Source organism: Triturus cristatus, chromosome 4_1 (assembly GCF_964204655.1).
Source record: "Triturus cristatus chromosome 4_1, aTriCri1.1, whole genome shotgun sequence".
In the NCBI taxonomy this organism is placed as follows: Eukaryota; Metazoa; Chordata; class Amphibia; order Caudata; family Salamandridae; genus Triturus; species Triturus cristatus.
The window spans coordinates 888,865,081-888,882,542 of record NC_140585.1 but is presented as its reverse complement, the minus strand read 5'-3'; the positions used below and the strand labels follow the sequence as shown (position 1 = coordinate 888,882,542).

The 17,462-nt window shown below is 49.2% G+C and overlaps 1 protein-coding gene across 4 annotated transcripts in view; it reads left to right on the top strand.

Annotated features, from left to right (window-relative positions):
• Nucleotides 1-17,462, top strand: part of AHCYL2 (adenosylhomocysteinase like 2) — a 469,222-nt gene that overhangs the window by 336,183 nt on the left and 115,577 nt on the right. For all 4 annotated transcript variants that reach the window (XM_085653637.1, XM_085653638.1, XM_085653639.1 and 1 more), the window contains exon 9: nucleotides 2,628-2,691. In XM_085653637.1, the coding sequence (XP_085509763.1) occupies nucleotides 2,628-2,691 (64 nt within the window). The remainder of the gene's footprint in view (nucleotides 1-2,627; nucleotides 2,692-17,462) is intronic.

Below are 17,462 nucleotides of genomic sequence, written 5' to 3'. Positions count from 1 at the left end.
TCTGCTTTCAGGGCCAGCCTCACCCCCACAGCGAGCCGCAACGTGTGCACCCCCGCTCCTCACCCAACGGGAGCGGCGGGAATCGCCAGGGCCCACCAGGTCCAGAGGCCCCCACCTCGCAGTGAGTTATTGGTGCTAGGCCCGCAGTTCCAGGCCCAGATGGGGAGGGGGGCACGCGTCCCACGTGCGCGCTGCTGCCCGGGCCGACAGCTGATCCCCAACGCACCCCGGGGTCGAGAATGCCTTCAGTCCCAGCTGGAGATCTGTGCACCACTCCAGGCCACCCGCGGAGACGCAGCAGAGAGAGCACCGTGCCGGACCGGGGGGGAGAGCGCCCCGCTACCTGAGCAGACAGCCGACCCCAGCCCCACTCACCGTCGGAGATCGTAGCTTCTGCCTGTAGTCTGGGGCCAGCCTGCGATCGGGATCTACAGGCGCCCCGCACCTCTCCTCATGCCAGCCGAGACGCTGGCCGATCACCAGGGATGCCGGATATGCTGCTTGCCGACACCAGCTCCGCAGGCGGTCTGACCCCCGGAGCTCCTCAGGGTCACATCTGCTCCCCAAACGCCGGTACTGCCACCAAGGTCAGGGTGTCAGCGGCGTCCCGACCGCCACCACAGGGCTCTGGTCCGCTCCAACACAGAATGGGCGCCAATGCAGGAATGAGAAGGCCGCCGCAGGTCACCGCCGCCTCCACGGCTCCGCACTGAAACGCCGGACCCAAGAGGACGATGCCACCGTGTCGGGGACTCCCCAGATGCAGGTAGGACCCGCGGATGGTTGCCGATATGGACCGGATTCAAGGCGGATGACGGAGGGGTCCGGAGCACTCTTAGAGTGCGACCGCCATGTTGACGCCTCAGGCCACGCCCCCGCTGTTTCCAACTTTACCACATTCAATAGACAACAAAAAATGGAATGGTAGAATGGTGGAAAAAGTACAGATTAACAAAGTTGATCTGTATGCTGGTCAACCTTTCCCTTGAGCAGCCTTCTGTTTTAAAGGCAGCCCCATTGCGTAGCCAGTCCTTGGTTTTGGAAAGGAGTGTGATAAACATGAAGTCCTGGGCCATGGCCCTTGACTAGAGCAGACCCTTTGAGGGAACCCCTTCATGCTCCTATCTCCTAATTGCTTTTTGTTTTGTATTTAATGAGCTTGAAATTACTGTAAATATTATCAAACTGCGTTGGGGTCAAAAGTTGTCTTTATTGCTTTTAAATTATCATAATAGACTAATAACCCTAAGGCACAATTTGATCACACTACTTTCCAACTCATTAAATGTGTTGACATAACAGTAATGGTATTCCGTGACCTCTGACGAAAGCGAACGTTGCTGTCGTCTAAGAAGTTAATTAACAATGTGTGCTTGGAAATTATTTACTTGTGCATTTTCATTGAATGGTTAAGTGGTTCACGTCTTGGTCACAGTTGTATACATTCTCCATTGCACACCCTTTAAGACCTGGGTGTAGATTTAAGGTATGGCTGTTAAATAGTTCCTTCTTTTTACAGCCCTCTGAGTTGACTGCCAACTGTATGCAGCATTTTTATTAGAAAATAAAATAAAAATAAGATGGTATCACACGTGCTAGCTCTATAGTGCTTACAGCTTTTACGTATCCTCCATCTCTGTTCCTTTAGTCGTCGTTGTATGAACAGCTGCCCCTTTCTCCAGTCACATCAAATGTAGAAACGCTCTGTCTGCTTTTTTCCATCTGTGCTGCCTGTTTGTTTAGGGTAGCTTTGAATTTGGAGATCATGACAGTTCAACCTCCACGTATTTCAACATTGAGGTAGGCACGTTCATCAGAAACCCATGAGTGGGACTTAAATGTTGAGATTTGCATGATTTCTTTCGTGCCTGGGAATACCTATAAATGGGGTTCTTTAACTCCACAAGGAAAGGTAAGCATTAAGACTTCGTCTCCAGGTATCATGAACCAGGGTCTATAGGCAATGCCTTTTTACTAAACTTGTCAGGAAAATGTGTCTACTCTTACACAGTGATCTCGTTAAACCCGTCAGCACTAATATACTGGGAGCTACCACGATATTGGTATAATTCTGATAGTACTAGACTGTCTAAGACAGTGTAGGATTCAATATGTCCTCTGCATGTTCAAGAGACCTCTCAAGAAAGTGACGTTCAGACCAGATTCCTCACCAGGCTTCAAAATTAAATTCTCCACTCCAGCATTCCTCTTTGAGCTTGGAGGCATGAATCCTGAATTCATGTGTTATGGCCGTTTGAATCCCATCTTTAACTAAATAATAATTCTGATGCTAGAGTAATATATTTTCAAGTAAGTACCGTTTTCCTTCACATTTTTCTGGTTCTGATGAAATCGTCTGTGTTGACAATGAGAATCTGCTGAGTGAATAAGAAAAGCTACAAGAACCAAAAGCCATATGAAATTGAAAATACGTTCTCTGGTGTTGCTGACTTATGAAACAGGCGGTCGATTGAATTCATGAGTTCTCCGTTAAGGCCCAATAACAATTACTCATCCCTCATTATATAAATGTTTGTTTTCATATACTTTTTTGCACCCGTCCTCCTAGTTCTTGCATGCACTCTGTTAATCTTTTTGCATGTCACATGTCGTGCTTTGTTTTTCAGCCTCAAGAGGACAACAGACATGATGTTTGGTGGAAAACAGGTGGTTGTTTGTGGGTATGGCGAGGTATGTATTCCGATTTTACTTCCAATAGCATGTAAATAAATACTACTGTTACAATTGTCTGGTTGAATCTCTGTCCAATTTATAAAAATAAAAAAAAGTAGAGCATTCACTTGTGTGTGGGGGTGTATATATGTATGTGTATATATATGTGTGTATATGGATATATATATTATCTGCTGGCGGTCGCCAGTAGGTAGTTATAGTTAGGATATAGTTTCCATAGGAAGAACGTTTTTTCATTTGCCAATAACTTTGGTGACGTTTGGATTCTTGCAAAAGATTCAAAACTAGTTTGCCACTCGCTTCAGCTGCTGTCTTAAAAGTTTCGTGGTGGCCACTCAAGCAATTGCCAAGAAAAAGGGGAGTCCCAAAACTCGTTTTCCCCATGTTCATTTCCATCGGAACTTTAGACACGGCTACAGATCGAACTGCTGAATGGTATTGCACTAAATTCGGCAGAAAAGTACATGTTGGTTCAGGGAAGTACCGTTTGTGATTTGGTGTAAATATGTTAAGTAGTTGCGGAGTTATTTAAAGAAATTTCCTATTGTGTATATATAGGGACATGGAGCGTTATCCCTTCCAATGTCGTGCTGAGATTTGATTGGCTGTCAACACTGCAAACCAGGAAGTGTTGGCAGCCATCTTGGGAATCGGCTTGATTTTGAGTCCTAGAAAAAACATTTAAAAGAAAGAAAAGAGGGTAGGGTAGAAATATCCTGACCACCTAGCCCACTTGTGGGGGGGGGGGGGGGGGCACAGGGTCCACGCAGGGCCAAAAACGCACTTTTCAGATCCGTGGATCCCATGGAAAATTATACCAACAAAAATGAAACATGGGCTCCCGCGCTGTGTTAGTTATCGGCCCAGTTCCGGGGGCATTTAAGTAATGGGGGGGGGGTGCACGGCCCCCCCCCCCCCGGTCCTGCTCTCATGGGGCTTATTGATGCCCGGGGACCACCACCACATCCTCGGGCCACATGCCAAAAATTAATCGGGGGCTTCTTAGACCCCCATGTCCCGGGGACTACTACCTCCACTGGGCTTATATATTATTATGGGTGAGGGCTCTCGGACCCCCCTGACCCCAGGGACCACCACCTCTCTGGGACAAAGATTAATTTGTATTGGGGGTCCTCAAGGATCCCCCCCCCCCCTGGTTCCGGGGGCTCACCACCTCCTATGGACCATCTTCTTTTAAAATAATTGAGAGGGGGGCCGTGAGGCCCCACCCTCTTGCGGCTGTTCTCAGCCCAGGAGACTACCACCTCCCTGGGGCATGCCCAACAAATTAGGAAGGAGGTGGGCCCCAGCCATAGGTGGCCCTGGGAAGCAAGCGAGAGCATTAAATATGCTCTCGCTTGCTGAAAATGGAGCAAAATTACTTTCACACACAGGGAGCTGTGTTTTTAGCAGTTCTCTGTGTGTAAAAGCAATGCCAGCTCCCGCGGGAGGCGGGGATCTGACAGGGACCGCGGGGGTCTTAAGGCTCACCTGCGTAGCCCCAACAGTTGTGAGTGAGTGGGACCAGGGCTGCTAGAATACAGGCCGGCCCCCGGGGGATGGGGTTCCCTGGGCCGAATTCGGCCTGGGAGGCAGCTCTCAGAACCTTTCATTTCTATAACAGAATTTTTTTTAAATGGCTGAGACCCAGGGGATGTGGTCCCCGTGAACGAAGTCAGCCCAGGGAACGGGGCCATGTAGCCCCCCTTTCCCTAATAAATAATTAAAAAAGCCAGACCGGCTAGTTGCCGAAGGCCCAGTCTCCTTTAACCACCACACTGCAAACTCACCTTCTGATGCACTACTTGTTGAGGTATGAAGTCATCTTGGATGCTGAGGTACCTTGGGGGCCAAGAAGCCCTCTCCTTACCTCCAAAGGTTACAGTGAAATTAAATTTAGGAAATAGAATTTTAAAAAACCTTAGAAATTCAGTGGAAAAAAAAACAAAGGTTGCAGGGACATTATAATTAGTCTAAGATTTCACTTATACAAAACCTCACATATTACATCACTCATGACATGGTCATTGACATCACTGATGACATCATCCACAGAGCCACTTACACCCCATACAACCTCTTGTACGCCCACTCACACAACCCCTCACATACCAATTCACAGACCCATACCAGTACTCACACATCCACCCACCCACTCACTCACTTGTATAGCCACTCACTCGTACAGCCACTCATACAACCAGTCACTCAGCTGTACAGCCACTCACATAGCCACACACTCACCCATACAGCTACTCACAAACCCATGTATTTACAAACAGTCACTCACACATACAGCTTCTCACCCATACAGGCACTCACCCACACAATCACTTTCAAACCCTTTCACACATTCATACAAGCACCTCCGCTCACCCATACAGCTGTTCACACAGACACTTACAGTCCAATGCAGCCACTCACACACCAACTCACTGAACCAAACACTCGGTCACCCGCAGTCACTACACACCCATGTACCCACTCACACTGCCATTCACTCACACATAGAGCCACTGACACACCCACTCACCAGTCCAGCCACTCACACAGCATTTCACTCACCCACAGTTACTCACACACCCACTTATACGCCACTTGCAAGCCCATACACACAAGGATACAATTGCATATCCACTCAATGTAAGTTAGAAGTAGTTTCACTCAGTAGTAGTGCACCTAGTTTACTAATTTAACTTTTTTGTAGTAGGTTAATATGTATGTTTAACACCCGTAAACTCTTAACACTCATTTGATTGTCATCTGTGATGTCGTTTGAGGTGTCATCAGTGATATCATTGACCGTGTCATGGGTGATGTAATATGTATGGTCATAAACCTTGCATTGCGGGGGCTTGGGTTATAGTTAGCTCGGGTAACTATAACTGCTGAATTTCGCTGGTTTTGTATGAGGGAAATCTTAGTCTAACTAGAACGTCCCTGTAACCTTTAGTTTTAACATATATTAAGTGAGTGGCTGTGTGACTGTATCTATCCTTGTGTGTATGGGTGTATAAGTGGGTGCGTGAGTAGCTGTGTGGGTGGAAGTATTGGTGAGTGAGTGGGTGTGTAGTGACTATGAGTGAGTGGGTGTCTGAATGGCTGTCTGAATGAGTGACTTGGTGTGTAAGTTGCTGTAAGTGAGTGAGTATCTAAATGGCTGCATGGGGTGTGACCACGTGTGAGTGCTTCTATGAATGTGTGAATAGGTATGTAAGTGGTTGTGTGAGTTGCTTGTATGGGTGTGTGAGTGACTGACTGTAGGTAAAAAAGTGGATGTGCGAGTAGCTATATGGGTGAGTGTGTTGTGACTAGCCGTACGGGTGAGTGACTGGTTGTATGAGAGGTTGTTTGGTGAGTGAATGGTTTGAGTGGCTGGACGAGTGAGTGAGTGGGTGTGAGAGTGGCTCTATTTAGGAGGGAGTGGGTGTGTGAGTACTGGTATTGGTGTGGGAGTGGGCATACGAGAGGTTGTATGGTATGTGAATGGTTCTGTGGATGATGTCATTAGTGATGTCACTGACCATGTCATGAGTGATTTAATATGGGAGGTCATAAGCAGTGCATTGCAGGGGCGTAAGTTATAGTCCGCTCCGTGAACTATAACTGCTGAATTTTACTGGTTTTGCATGCATGAAATCTGAGTATAACTATAATGTCCCTGTAACCTTTGTTGTTTTCAGTGAATTTCTAAGGTTTTTCAAATTCTATTTTCTAACTATCGCGTCCCTGTAACCTTTGGGTTTTCTAAGTGAATTTCGATGGTTTTTTAACAAGTAGTCACATTTGTAGAGTGGTGGAAAAAGGGGACATGGCCTCCGACCAGCTCTCAGGAATCCTGCTGTGTCATACCTACTCGAGACAACAGGAGGGGTTTTGGACCCCAAGAACTCTCCACATCCAAACAGACTTCATCCCCCCCACCAGCAGTGCACCAGGAGATCTGTTTGCAGAGTGGTGGAGAAAGGGGTTGTGGCCACCGACAACCTCTCATCAATCCCGCTGTGTGGGACTTAATCAAGGTACCGGGGGGGTAGTTGGCCAACAAGGACTCTCAACAGCCAAGGGGACTTCATCTCCCAACTACTAATGCGGCAGGAGGCGCGTTTGCAGAGTGATGGCAAAAGGGGGCGGGTCTCCTGTGACTTGCTGTGTTTTCCCCTTCTATTTCTTTATCAGTGGAGGGGGCTGCCTGGCTCCCCTTCCCTGGGCCGTTTTCGACTACGGGAAACCCATCCCCCCTTCCCAGGCCTTTTTTCAATGGGGAGGGGGGGCCATGCAACACTTCCCCCCCCCCCCCCCCCCCTCTCCCACTGGACTAATTCATCCCTAGGGACCCCATCCCCTGGGGCCCGGTCTTTGCTAAATAATAAGGGGATGGGGGCAACAAGGCTCTCCTCCCGGGCTGATTTTGGCCCGAGGACCCCATCACATGGGGCCTGGCCTCAGTTGACCCACTCAGCAATGATGGAGACTGTGGGGGAACCTCAAGGCACGCACGGTCCCTGCCGGCTCCCACTGGAGATGGGGAGACGGCAGGGACCTAACATGCAGCTCCCTCTCTGTGAAAGCAATTGTGTTACGCTTTCAGCTAGCAAGAGCATTTTAAATGCTTTCACTTGCTGAAAGCGAGCACAGGTTGCTATGGCTTGGCGGGAGCGATAAAGCTCCCGCCAAGCCATACCAAACAAATGTGTCCTGGGGTGGGCACCTCGGTACATAGCAGGAGCAAGCCCTGGTGGGTGGTGGTCCCCAAGCCTCCCCTCTTCAATTTTGCCCCGGGGAGGAGGTGGTCCCCGGGGCTGCTGGCAGGGGCCACATGCTCCCCCGCATTACATTTTACAAAAGCCCTGGGGAGGTGGCAGTCCCTGGAGCTGCGAGGGGAGACCGAATGGCCCCCGTATCAATTAAAATTAAAGCCTCCGCGAGGTTATGGTCCCTGGGGCTGCACTGCCCCCCCCCCTTCAAATTAACAAATGCCCCAGGAGGTGGCGGTCCCCGGGCATCATTTAAAATTAAAGCCCTTGGGATGTAGCTGCCCTTGGGGCTGTGGGGGGGTCGTCATGTCCCCCTACATTGTGTAACGAGAAGACCCTGGGAAGGTGGCGGTCCCCAGGGATGGGGGTGCTCCAAGAGGCCCCCCATCTATGATTAAATAAGCCCCGGGAGGTGGTGGTCCTTGGGGCAGCGGGGGAGGCCATATGGGCCTCTCCCGCTTTCATTTTTTAAGAAGTCCTGGGAAGTTGGTGGTTCCCGGGGGCTATATTGTGCCAAAGGACGGAGGCCCGAGTGCCACCCCCCCCTCATTATTTAAAAAAAAATGCCTCTAGGACCTAGCTCATCCAGGGGTCGATCATTGATGAAGCGTGAGAGACGCTTCGTTTGTCTTTTAAATTGAAAAATTATGCTTTTTTTCTAAAGCCTTTGTGTGGGCCAAATCCCAGGGGCATGAAGTAATGATGGAGGGGAGGGGCCCTCCTAAGCTTTTGTTAAGCCTCGGAGACCACCACCTCCCCGGGGCACATACATTAATGATTTTAAAAAAAAAAGAATGTGGGGGAGGCCATACGGCCTCCCCCACAGCCCTGGGGACCGCCACTGCCCGGGGCTGAAATAAATAATACTGGAGCCCACCCACCCCCACACAGCCCCGGGGAACCACCACCTCACCAGGGCACTAATGCAGTAATGAAGGGGGTCTGTTGAGGATCCTTGACCCCGGGGACTATCACCTCCCCGGGGCTTACTTATCCAAGGAGGGGGACTGCGCTGCCCTCCCTCGTGGAGCCCTACATGGTCTTGGGGACTGCCACCCCCAGGGCCGGCTCCCGCTATGTCCTGGGGTGCCCACCTCAGGTACATTGCAGTTTGCTATGGCTTGATGGGAGCAACGCTCCCGCCAAGCTATAGCAAACAAGTGCCTCCGACAGCCTCTCAGCAGCCCCACTGTGTGGGGCTTACTGGAAGTAACAGGAGGTTGTTGGCCCCCAAGTATTCTCGAGAGCCAAGGGGACTTCATCTCCCAACTAGGAGTTCGCCAGGAGACGCGTTTGCAGAATGGTGGAGAAAGGGTGCATGGCCACCTAAAACCTCTCGGCAGACCCACTGTGTGGGACTTGTTGGAGGTAACATGAGGGGTAGTTGGCCCCCAAGGACGCTCAATACCCAAAAGGACTTGGATGTGATGGCAAAAGGAGGCATGGCCTCCTACCAGTTCTCAGCAATCCTACTGTGTGGAACTTACTAGAGGTAACAGGAGGGGTAGTTAGCCCTCAAGAATGTCCTTGGAGGCCAGCTGCCCCTCCTGTTAACTCCAGTAAGTCCCACACATCTCGATTGCTAAGAGGTCTTCCGAGGCCATGCCCCTTCCTCCACCACTCTGCAAACTCACTCCTGCGCAAAACTGGTTGGGGGATGAGGTCCACTTTACTCTTGAGGGACCTAGCGGACAAGAATCCCTCCTGGTACATCCTGTAAGTCCTATACAGTGGGATCCCTAAGATCTAGTCAGAGGCCTGTCCCCTTTCGCCACCACTCTGTAAGCACAAGTACTACTTAAACAATAGAAATTCACTGAAAAAAACAAAGATTAAAAGGTTGTTATAGTTAGGAATTAGCATTTAAAAATCTTTAGAAACTCCATGAAAAAAACAAAGGTTACAGGAACGTTCTAGGTAGGCTCAAGATTCACTCGTACAAAACCGGAGAAATTCAGCTGTTCTAGTTTAGGAGCTAACTATAACTTGCGCCCCCAAAATACTCTGCTTATGACCTTGCATATTGCATCACTCATGACATGGTCAGTGGCATCACTCACTGATGACATCATCAACATAATTTCTGACGCACCCACTCACACCTCCATATAACCTTTCATACATCCACTCTAACATCCACACTACCATTCTCAAATCCATTCACACACCCATACCAGTACTTACACAGCAACTCACTGATTCATAGCAACACATGCATCCTCTCACTCACCCACACAGCCACTCATACACCCACTCACTCACACATACAGCTACTGCCATATCTACTCATACACCCACTGACACATCTACTCATACACCCACTGACATATCTACTCATACACCTACTCACACACTGAGTCAGTCAGCCATAGAGCTACTCACACACCTACTCACTCATACAATCAATTACATAGCCACTTATTCACCCATACAGTTATACACCCGTCCACTTACTCATACAGATACTAACACGTACCCACTCACCTATACAGTCACTGACTCAAGCACACACTCACCCATACAGCTACTCTCACATTCACTCACCCACATACCCCATCACTCAGCTATACTGCCTTTCAAATACCCAGTTACTCATCCATATACTGCTGACACATGCACTCACTCACAGACACAGCCATAAACACACACACACACACACACACTCTCTCTCTCTCTCTCTCTCTCTCTCTCTCTCTCTCTCTCTCTCTCTCTCTCTCTCTGTCTCTCTCTCTGTCTCTGTCTCTCTCTCTGTCTCTCTCTCTCTCTCTGTCTCTCTCTCTCTCTGTCTCTCTCTCTCTCTCTCTCTCTCTCTGTCTGTCTCTCTCTCTCTCTCTCTCTCTGTCTCTGTCTCTCTCTCTCTCTCTGTCTCTCTCTCTGTCTCTCTGTCTCTCTCTCTGTCTCTCTCTCTCTCTCTCTCTCTCTCTCTCTCTCTCTCTCTCTCTCTCTCTCTCTCTCATCCATACAGCCCCTCACACGTGCACTCACCCATACAGTCACTGACTCACCAGGTCACTCATCCATACAGTCACTGACTCACCAGGTCACTCATCCATACAGGCAGTCACCCCCCCCTCACCCAACCACTCAGACACCCTTAGAGGTACTCAGATAACCAATCGCTCGTGCATACAGAATCTCATGTACCCACTCACGCACCCATACGGCCACTAAGACACCAACTGACAGACAGATACAGACATTCACACAACCAATCACTCACCCATACATTCACTGAGACACCTAATCACTCACTTATACAGTCAGTCACGCGCCCACTGAATCTTCCATCCACACAATCATACACTCACTGATTAACCAATACACTTTGGTATACATATTTAACACCCATGACCTTTTTAAAAACAGTCATGTCACTGGATGATGTCATTAGTGATGTCACTGACCATGTCATGAGTGGTGTAATATGTGAGGTCATAAGCAGTGCATTGCGGGGGCACGAGTTAGTTAGCTCACTAACTATAACGGCTGACTTTCTCTGTTTTTGTACAAGTGAAACGTCAGCCTAACTATAACATCCCTGTAACCTTTGTGTTTTTTTAATTAAATATATATGTATATCCAAGACAGAGGTGACTCAACAAAAATATATGTTCGAGGCATATGAGCTGCAGATTATACACTTTTGCATAGATCGCCATCTGGTGATGGGCCCGGATGTTTGCAGTTTGTTTTTGTTCTTGGACAGTCTTTGGAAGTCACGAGTTCGGTGACTCCTCCTTCGGTCCGTACTGCGCATGGGCTTCGGCTCCATCCTCAGATTGTTTTTTTCCGCCATCGGGCTCGGATGTAATACTTTGTGCTCCGGCTTCGAACCTTTCCAGTTCAACCTTCGACGAAAAATCCTCGTCCATCGAGATTCTTTAGACGGAATCGACTTCTTCATCTCTCTCTTCGGCACTTCCTCGATTCCAGACATCGGCGGCGGCCTTCGGGCCTATCTCGACTCCGGTCTCGGCCGATGGAAAGGACTCCTTTCAAGAAGTGCCCGAAATGTGGGTCTAAATTTCCCCACACCGACCTCCATCAGGTGTGCAACCTCTGCCTCTCTCCCGAACACGAGGCCCGAGACTGCCCCGCCTGCAAGTCTTTTCGATCGAAAAAGACTATTCGGGATCAACGAGCTCGACGCACCATGGCACACTCATCGACCTCGGCTCCACCTGACATCTTCGGAGAAGACACCGGAGCTTCGGGACAGCAGCACACCGAGCAGGAGGAAGATATCGTCAGCGCTTCCGAGGCCGACGACTCTGACGTGGAGGAGATCACACCGGCGCAGAGGGTCGTGAGTACTCTACCCCCTCCCCCTCCCGCGCCCATACCGAAAGAGACTCCGGTTACCCCTTCGCCTCCGGGCCTAGGGAAAGCCAAGCATACTGCTTCCATCACCCCCACCTTCGGGCCCGGTGAAAAAGCATCACAAGTCTCCTGGCGGCTCGGGCTCGAGCCAGCCTCCTAGCGGCGCCGACAAACATTCTTCGGCGCCGAAGAAAACAAGTTCCGTTCCGAAGCCATCGGTGTCGAAACCTGACCTCTCGGTGCCGACCAAACACAAATCCCTCGGCACCGACGCTTCAGTGCCGAAGCATGCCTCGGCGCCAACCAGAAAATCGGACATCCAGAGAAAGCATGGCGCGGATAAACCGACGAAGCCTTCGGTTCCGAAAACGTCGGCACCGATGGACGAATCTGTGCCGGAGGAGCTTTTCGCACCGGATCCTCTTCAAAAGACCTTAAAGGATCCAAGGACTGGACATTTAATGTCTGTCAAAAAAGACTTTTGGACAAACCAACTCCTCCTCCACCACCAAAACGGAAGGACTCTGCCACATCCCCGTTCAGACTACCCTCCTCCTCCTCCACCTCCTCCCCCACCTTCTCCACCCTTGCCTCACCGGTATCCAACCCCGTCTCCAGATCCTGATGACCACGGAGATCCATTCTATGATCCCACAGATGCCCCGCAGGACCCCACTCCTCCGGGAACACCTGAACCATGGGAGGATTATCACAATCCCGATGTCCCAGATGTGCCTCAGGATGATCTCTATCCATCCAGACAGTCTCCACCAGAGGACTCCCTGGGGTTCCAGCACCTTTTACAACGGGCGGCACATTACCATGGGGTGGAATTACATAGTGATCCAGTTGAGGAAGACTCCCTACTTGACACATTTGACATAGCAGACAAATCACCGCTATATTACCCATGCTTAAAGGGGTGACCAAGCATGCCACAGAGGTTTTCAAAGACCCCGTTAGAGCTAGGGTCTTAAACCCCAGAATAGAAAAAAAGTACAAGGCAGCCCCCACGGATCCTATCTATATTAAAGGACCTGCGCCTCTAGACTCACTAGTGGTCTCCACAGCTAGGAAGCGCTCCAACTCTGTCATCTGGTGAGGCCCCACCACCTGATAAGGAGTCCAAGCTTTTAGATGCGTCAGGCAAACGCACTGCCTCCCAAGCTGCCAATATCTGGCGCATCGCCAACACACAGGCGCTGCTGGCAAGGTATGATAGAGCACACTATGATGAGCTGGAGGCTCTCATGCAGCATCTCCCGGACAAATATAAGAATAAGGCTCATGAGCTCATACAAGAGGGGAAGATTATTACCAACACCTCTATCAAATGCGCACTTGACGCAGCAGACACGGCATCCAGGGCTATAAACACCAGTGTCCTACTTCGCCGTCATGCCTGGCTCAGAATTTCAGGCTTTAAACCAGAGGTCCAAGCATCTATTTTAAACCACCCTTTTGACCAACAACACTTATTTGGCCCAAAAGTAGACGAAGCCCTGGAAAAAATGAAGAAGCATACGGATACGGCGAAGTCTATGGGAGCCCTGCAATCACAAACCCCTAGACGCTCCTTTCGCCGTTCCTCCTTTCGAGGCTCTGGCAGAGGTTACTCTTCCGATAACGCCTCCACTTCCTACAAGTCCCCTCCTCAAAATACCTTCTCAAAGGGCTACCAAAGAGGTGGATATCGAGGAAACAATAATAAAGGCAGGGGCAAAACCAACACCGCCCGTTCTGCCACACCGCCCACACAATGACTTTCCCCCGCTCCCCCCAGACCATTCCACTCCGGTCGGGGGCAGACTACAGGACTTCCTTCACACCTGGTAAGCCATAACATCAGACAAATGGGTAACCCAAATTATTCGGTCAGGGTACTGTCTCGAACTAACTTCTACCCCCCCAAATATTCCACCCAGACACCGTGCGATGTCACAAGAACATACCACACTTCTGAAACAAGAGGTACTCTCCCTCCTGCAAAAACACGCGATAGAGCAGGTAACCATCAATCAGCAAAATCTAGGGGTATACTCTCTGTACTTTCTCATACCGAAGAAAGACGAGACCCTACGGCCCATTCTAGACCTCCGGCCTCTAAATGCATACATCCATTCAGACCATTTTCATATGGTAACTCTTCAGCAAGTTCTCCCACTCCTCCGTCAGGGCGACTTTCTCACTACACTGGATCTGAAAGACGCATACTTTCATATCCCAATACACCTAGCTCACAGAAAGTACCTCCAATTTGTGGTGGACAACCAACATTATCAGTTCAAGGTTCTCCCCTTCGGGGTCACAACCGCACCACGGGTGTTTACCAAATGCCTGGCAGTAGTGGCAGCACACCTCCGAAGACAAAACATTCACGTCTTCCCCTACCTGGACGACTGGCTCATAAAAACAGCGTCCTACCACCAGTGTGTACAAAATACAAACACTACCATACAACTACTCCACCAGCTAGGCTTTACGGTGAATCACCAAAAGTCCCACTTGATACCCTCTCACACAAAGCAATACCTCGGTGCCACTATAGACACCTCAAAAGCTATAGCCTATCCCAACTCAGCCAGGATCGCAAGCATGCAAGCCCTGCGCCAAAAGTTCCTTCTTCAGCACTCTCTCCCAGCAAGAGTGTTCATGAAACTAATAGGGATGATGGCGTCTTGCATTTTCATAGTGCCTCATGCAAGACTTCACATGCGTCCACTCCAAGAGTGCCTAGCACGCCAGTGGAACCAGGCCCAGGGACAGCTGACGGATCTGGTGTTGGTGGACGGTCGCACCCATCGCTCTCTGCAGTGGTGGAACACCACAAACCTTTCCAAAGGGCGACTGTTCCTGGACCCGGTTCCTCAGGTGATTCTAACAACGGACGCATCGCTCTCCGGCTGGGGAGCGCACCTATTACACCTCACAGTGCAAGGTGTATGGACGCCACAACAGAGGTTACTCCACATCAATCATCTGGAGTTGTTGGCGATCTTTCTAGCCCTGAAATCGTTTCAGAAACAAATTTCAGCCAAGGCAGTCCTAATTCGCACAGACAATATGACTGCAATGTACTATATTCAAAAACAGGGGGGGACACACTCTCCCCAGCTCTACCGCTTAGCGCAGAGCATATGGAGATGGGCGATTCCACAAAAAATCTTTCTCCTGGCACAACACGTCCCAGGCATACAAAACACCATGGCAGATCTGCTCAGCAGACAAACGCAGCAAATGCACGAATGGGAACTGCATCCACAAGTTCTTCACCCATTCTTCCACAAGTGGGGGCATCCTCAGATAGACCTCTTCGCCACCCACGAAAACAAAAAATGCCCAAGCTTCGCCGCCAGATACCCACACCCATTGTCCAAAGGCAATGCGATATGGATGAACTGGTCAGGCAAATTTGCATACGCCTTTCCACCTCTCCCACTAATTCCATTAGTGGTAAGGAAGCTACAACAGCACTCCCTCAGACTCATTCTAGTAGCTCCAACATGGGCCAGGCAGCCGTGGTACACCACACTACTACAGCTCTCAGTGGTACCACACCAAAAGCTGTACCTGTCCCCATGCCTCCTAACCCAGAACCATGGAGAAATCAGGCACCCGGACCCAGCTCAGCTCAACCTTGCGATCTGGCTCCTGAAATCTTAGAATTTGGATACCTTAACCTTCCCCCTGATTGCATAAACATTATCAGGGAAGCCAGACGCCCTACCACTCGAGCATGCTATGCCGCAAAGTGGAAGAGATTTGTTGTTTACTGCCGTAACAATACAATTGACCCCTTAGATGCATCCATACAGCACATCATATGCTATCTGCTCCATCTTCACAGGTGTAACCTGGCATATTCATCCATACGTCTACACCTAGCAGCAATTGCTGCTTACCTGCAAAACAGACAGCATTTATCACTGTTCAGAGTGCCTGCTATTAAAGCCTTTATGGAAGGCCTTAAACGAGTAATTCCACCCAGGGCACCACCTTCCCCTGTATGGAATCTAAACGTAGTTCTTACAAGGCTAATGGGCCCGCCTTTCGAACCAATGCATAAATGTGAGCTACAGTTCCTCACTTGGAAAACAGCCTTCCTCGTAGCTATCACTTCCCTTAGAAGGGTTAGTGAGATACAAGCGTTCACTATACAAGAACCCTTTTTACAGATACATCACAGCAAGGTGATACTTCGCACAAATCCCAAATTTTTGCCCAAGGTCATTTCCCCCTTCCATCTTAATCAATCGGTGGAATTGCCGGTTTTTTTCTCGCAACCTCAGTCTGTTGCGGAAAGGGCTCTACATACACTTGATGTTAAAAGGGCTTTACTGTACTACATACAAAGAACGCAACCTTTCAGAAAGACTAAACAGTTGTTTGTCTCCTTCTCTCCACCGCATAAGGGCAACCCCATCTCTAAATCAGGGATAGCTAGGTGGATTGTAAAGTGCATACAAATTTGCTAGCAAAAAGAACATTATCTGTTCCACCTAAAGCCCACTCTACAAGAAAGATAGGGGCTTCTATGGCGTTTCTAGGGAACATACCCTTAGATGACATCTGCAAAGCAGCCACATGGTCAACACTGCACACCTTCACAAAACATTACTGTGTAGACGTGCACTCTAAACAACAAGCTAGTGTGGGCCAGGCTGTACTAAAGACACTTTTTCAAACCACTGCAACGGATACCGGTGGTCGCCGCTAAGGTTGGGTACTGCTATATAATCTATGCAAAAGTGTATAATCTGCAGCTCATATGCCTCGAACGGAATATGCTACTTACCAGTATGCATCTGTTCTTGGTATGTAGAGCTGCAGATCTATACACGCCCACCCGCCTCCCCGGCTACCTGTATCCGTTCCAGTCTATCTTATTTAGATACACACACATGGGTTTCTTACTATTATCACTACGCTCCATCTTTTCCCTGCTGGCGAAAAACAATCTGAGGATGGAGCCGAAGCCCATGCGCAGTACGGACTGAAGGAGGAGTCACCGAACTCGTGACTTCCAAAGACTGTCCAAGAACAAAAACAAACTGCAAACATCCGGGCCCAACACCAGAAAGCGATCTATGCAAAAGTGTATAGATCTGCAGCTCTACATGCCAAGAACAGATGCATACTGGTAAGTACCATATTCCTTTCACTACAACGTTTCAGCTTCTGCCTTCCTTGGATAGTACAGCATGATTTGCTTGTGGTTGAGTCTTATTTGGAAAAAAAATATTTATAACTGACTTACGGACTGAGCCGGTGGCTTAGTGGGCTAATGTGTGCACTGTAGGGTCCTGTGTTTGACCTCCATAGTCTCAGGTTCAAATCCCGGTGGGCCCACTCAGCCTTTAATGCTTCTGAGGTCGATAAAATGAGTACCATTCAGTTGGGTAACAATAAACATCTGTTATTCAGGGCCAAGATACCCTTCTGGGTGACATGCGCTTTACAAATACACGTTACGTTATTTTTATGTTTATCAGTTCAGTCAATGGTAGGTATCTATTGAACCCGAGATTTGATACACTATCAACAGGGATTGGCTTTTGCCCATGGATGAAGACCAGAAAGCTTGGTTCCAAACACGAGAATGCTGAAAGATAGTAAGAATCCCAGTTTTCTTCACCATTGAGCTCCAAATGATTTTCTTGCGTCCATTGATGGACCTTGGTCCAACAGTTC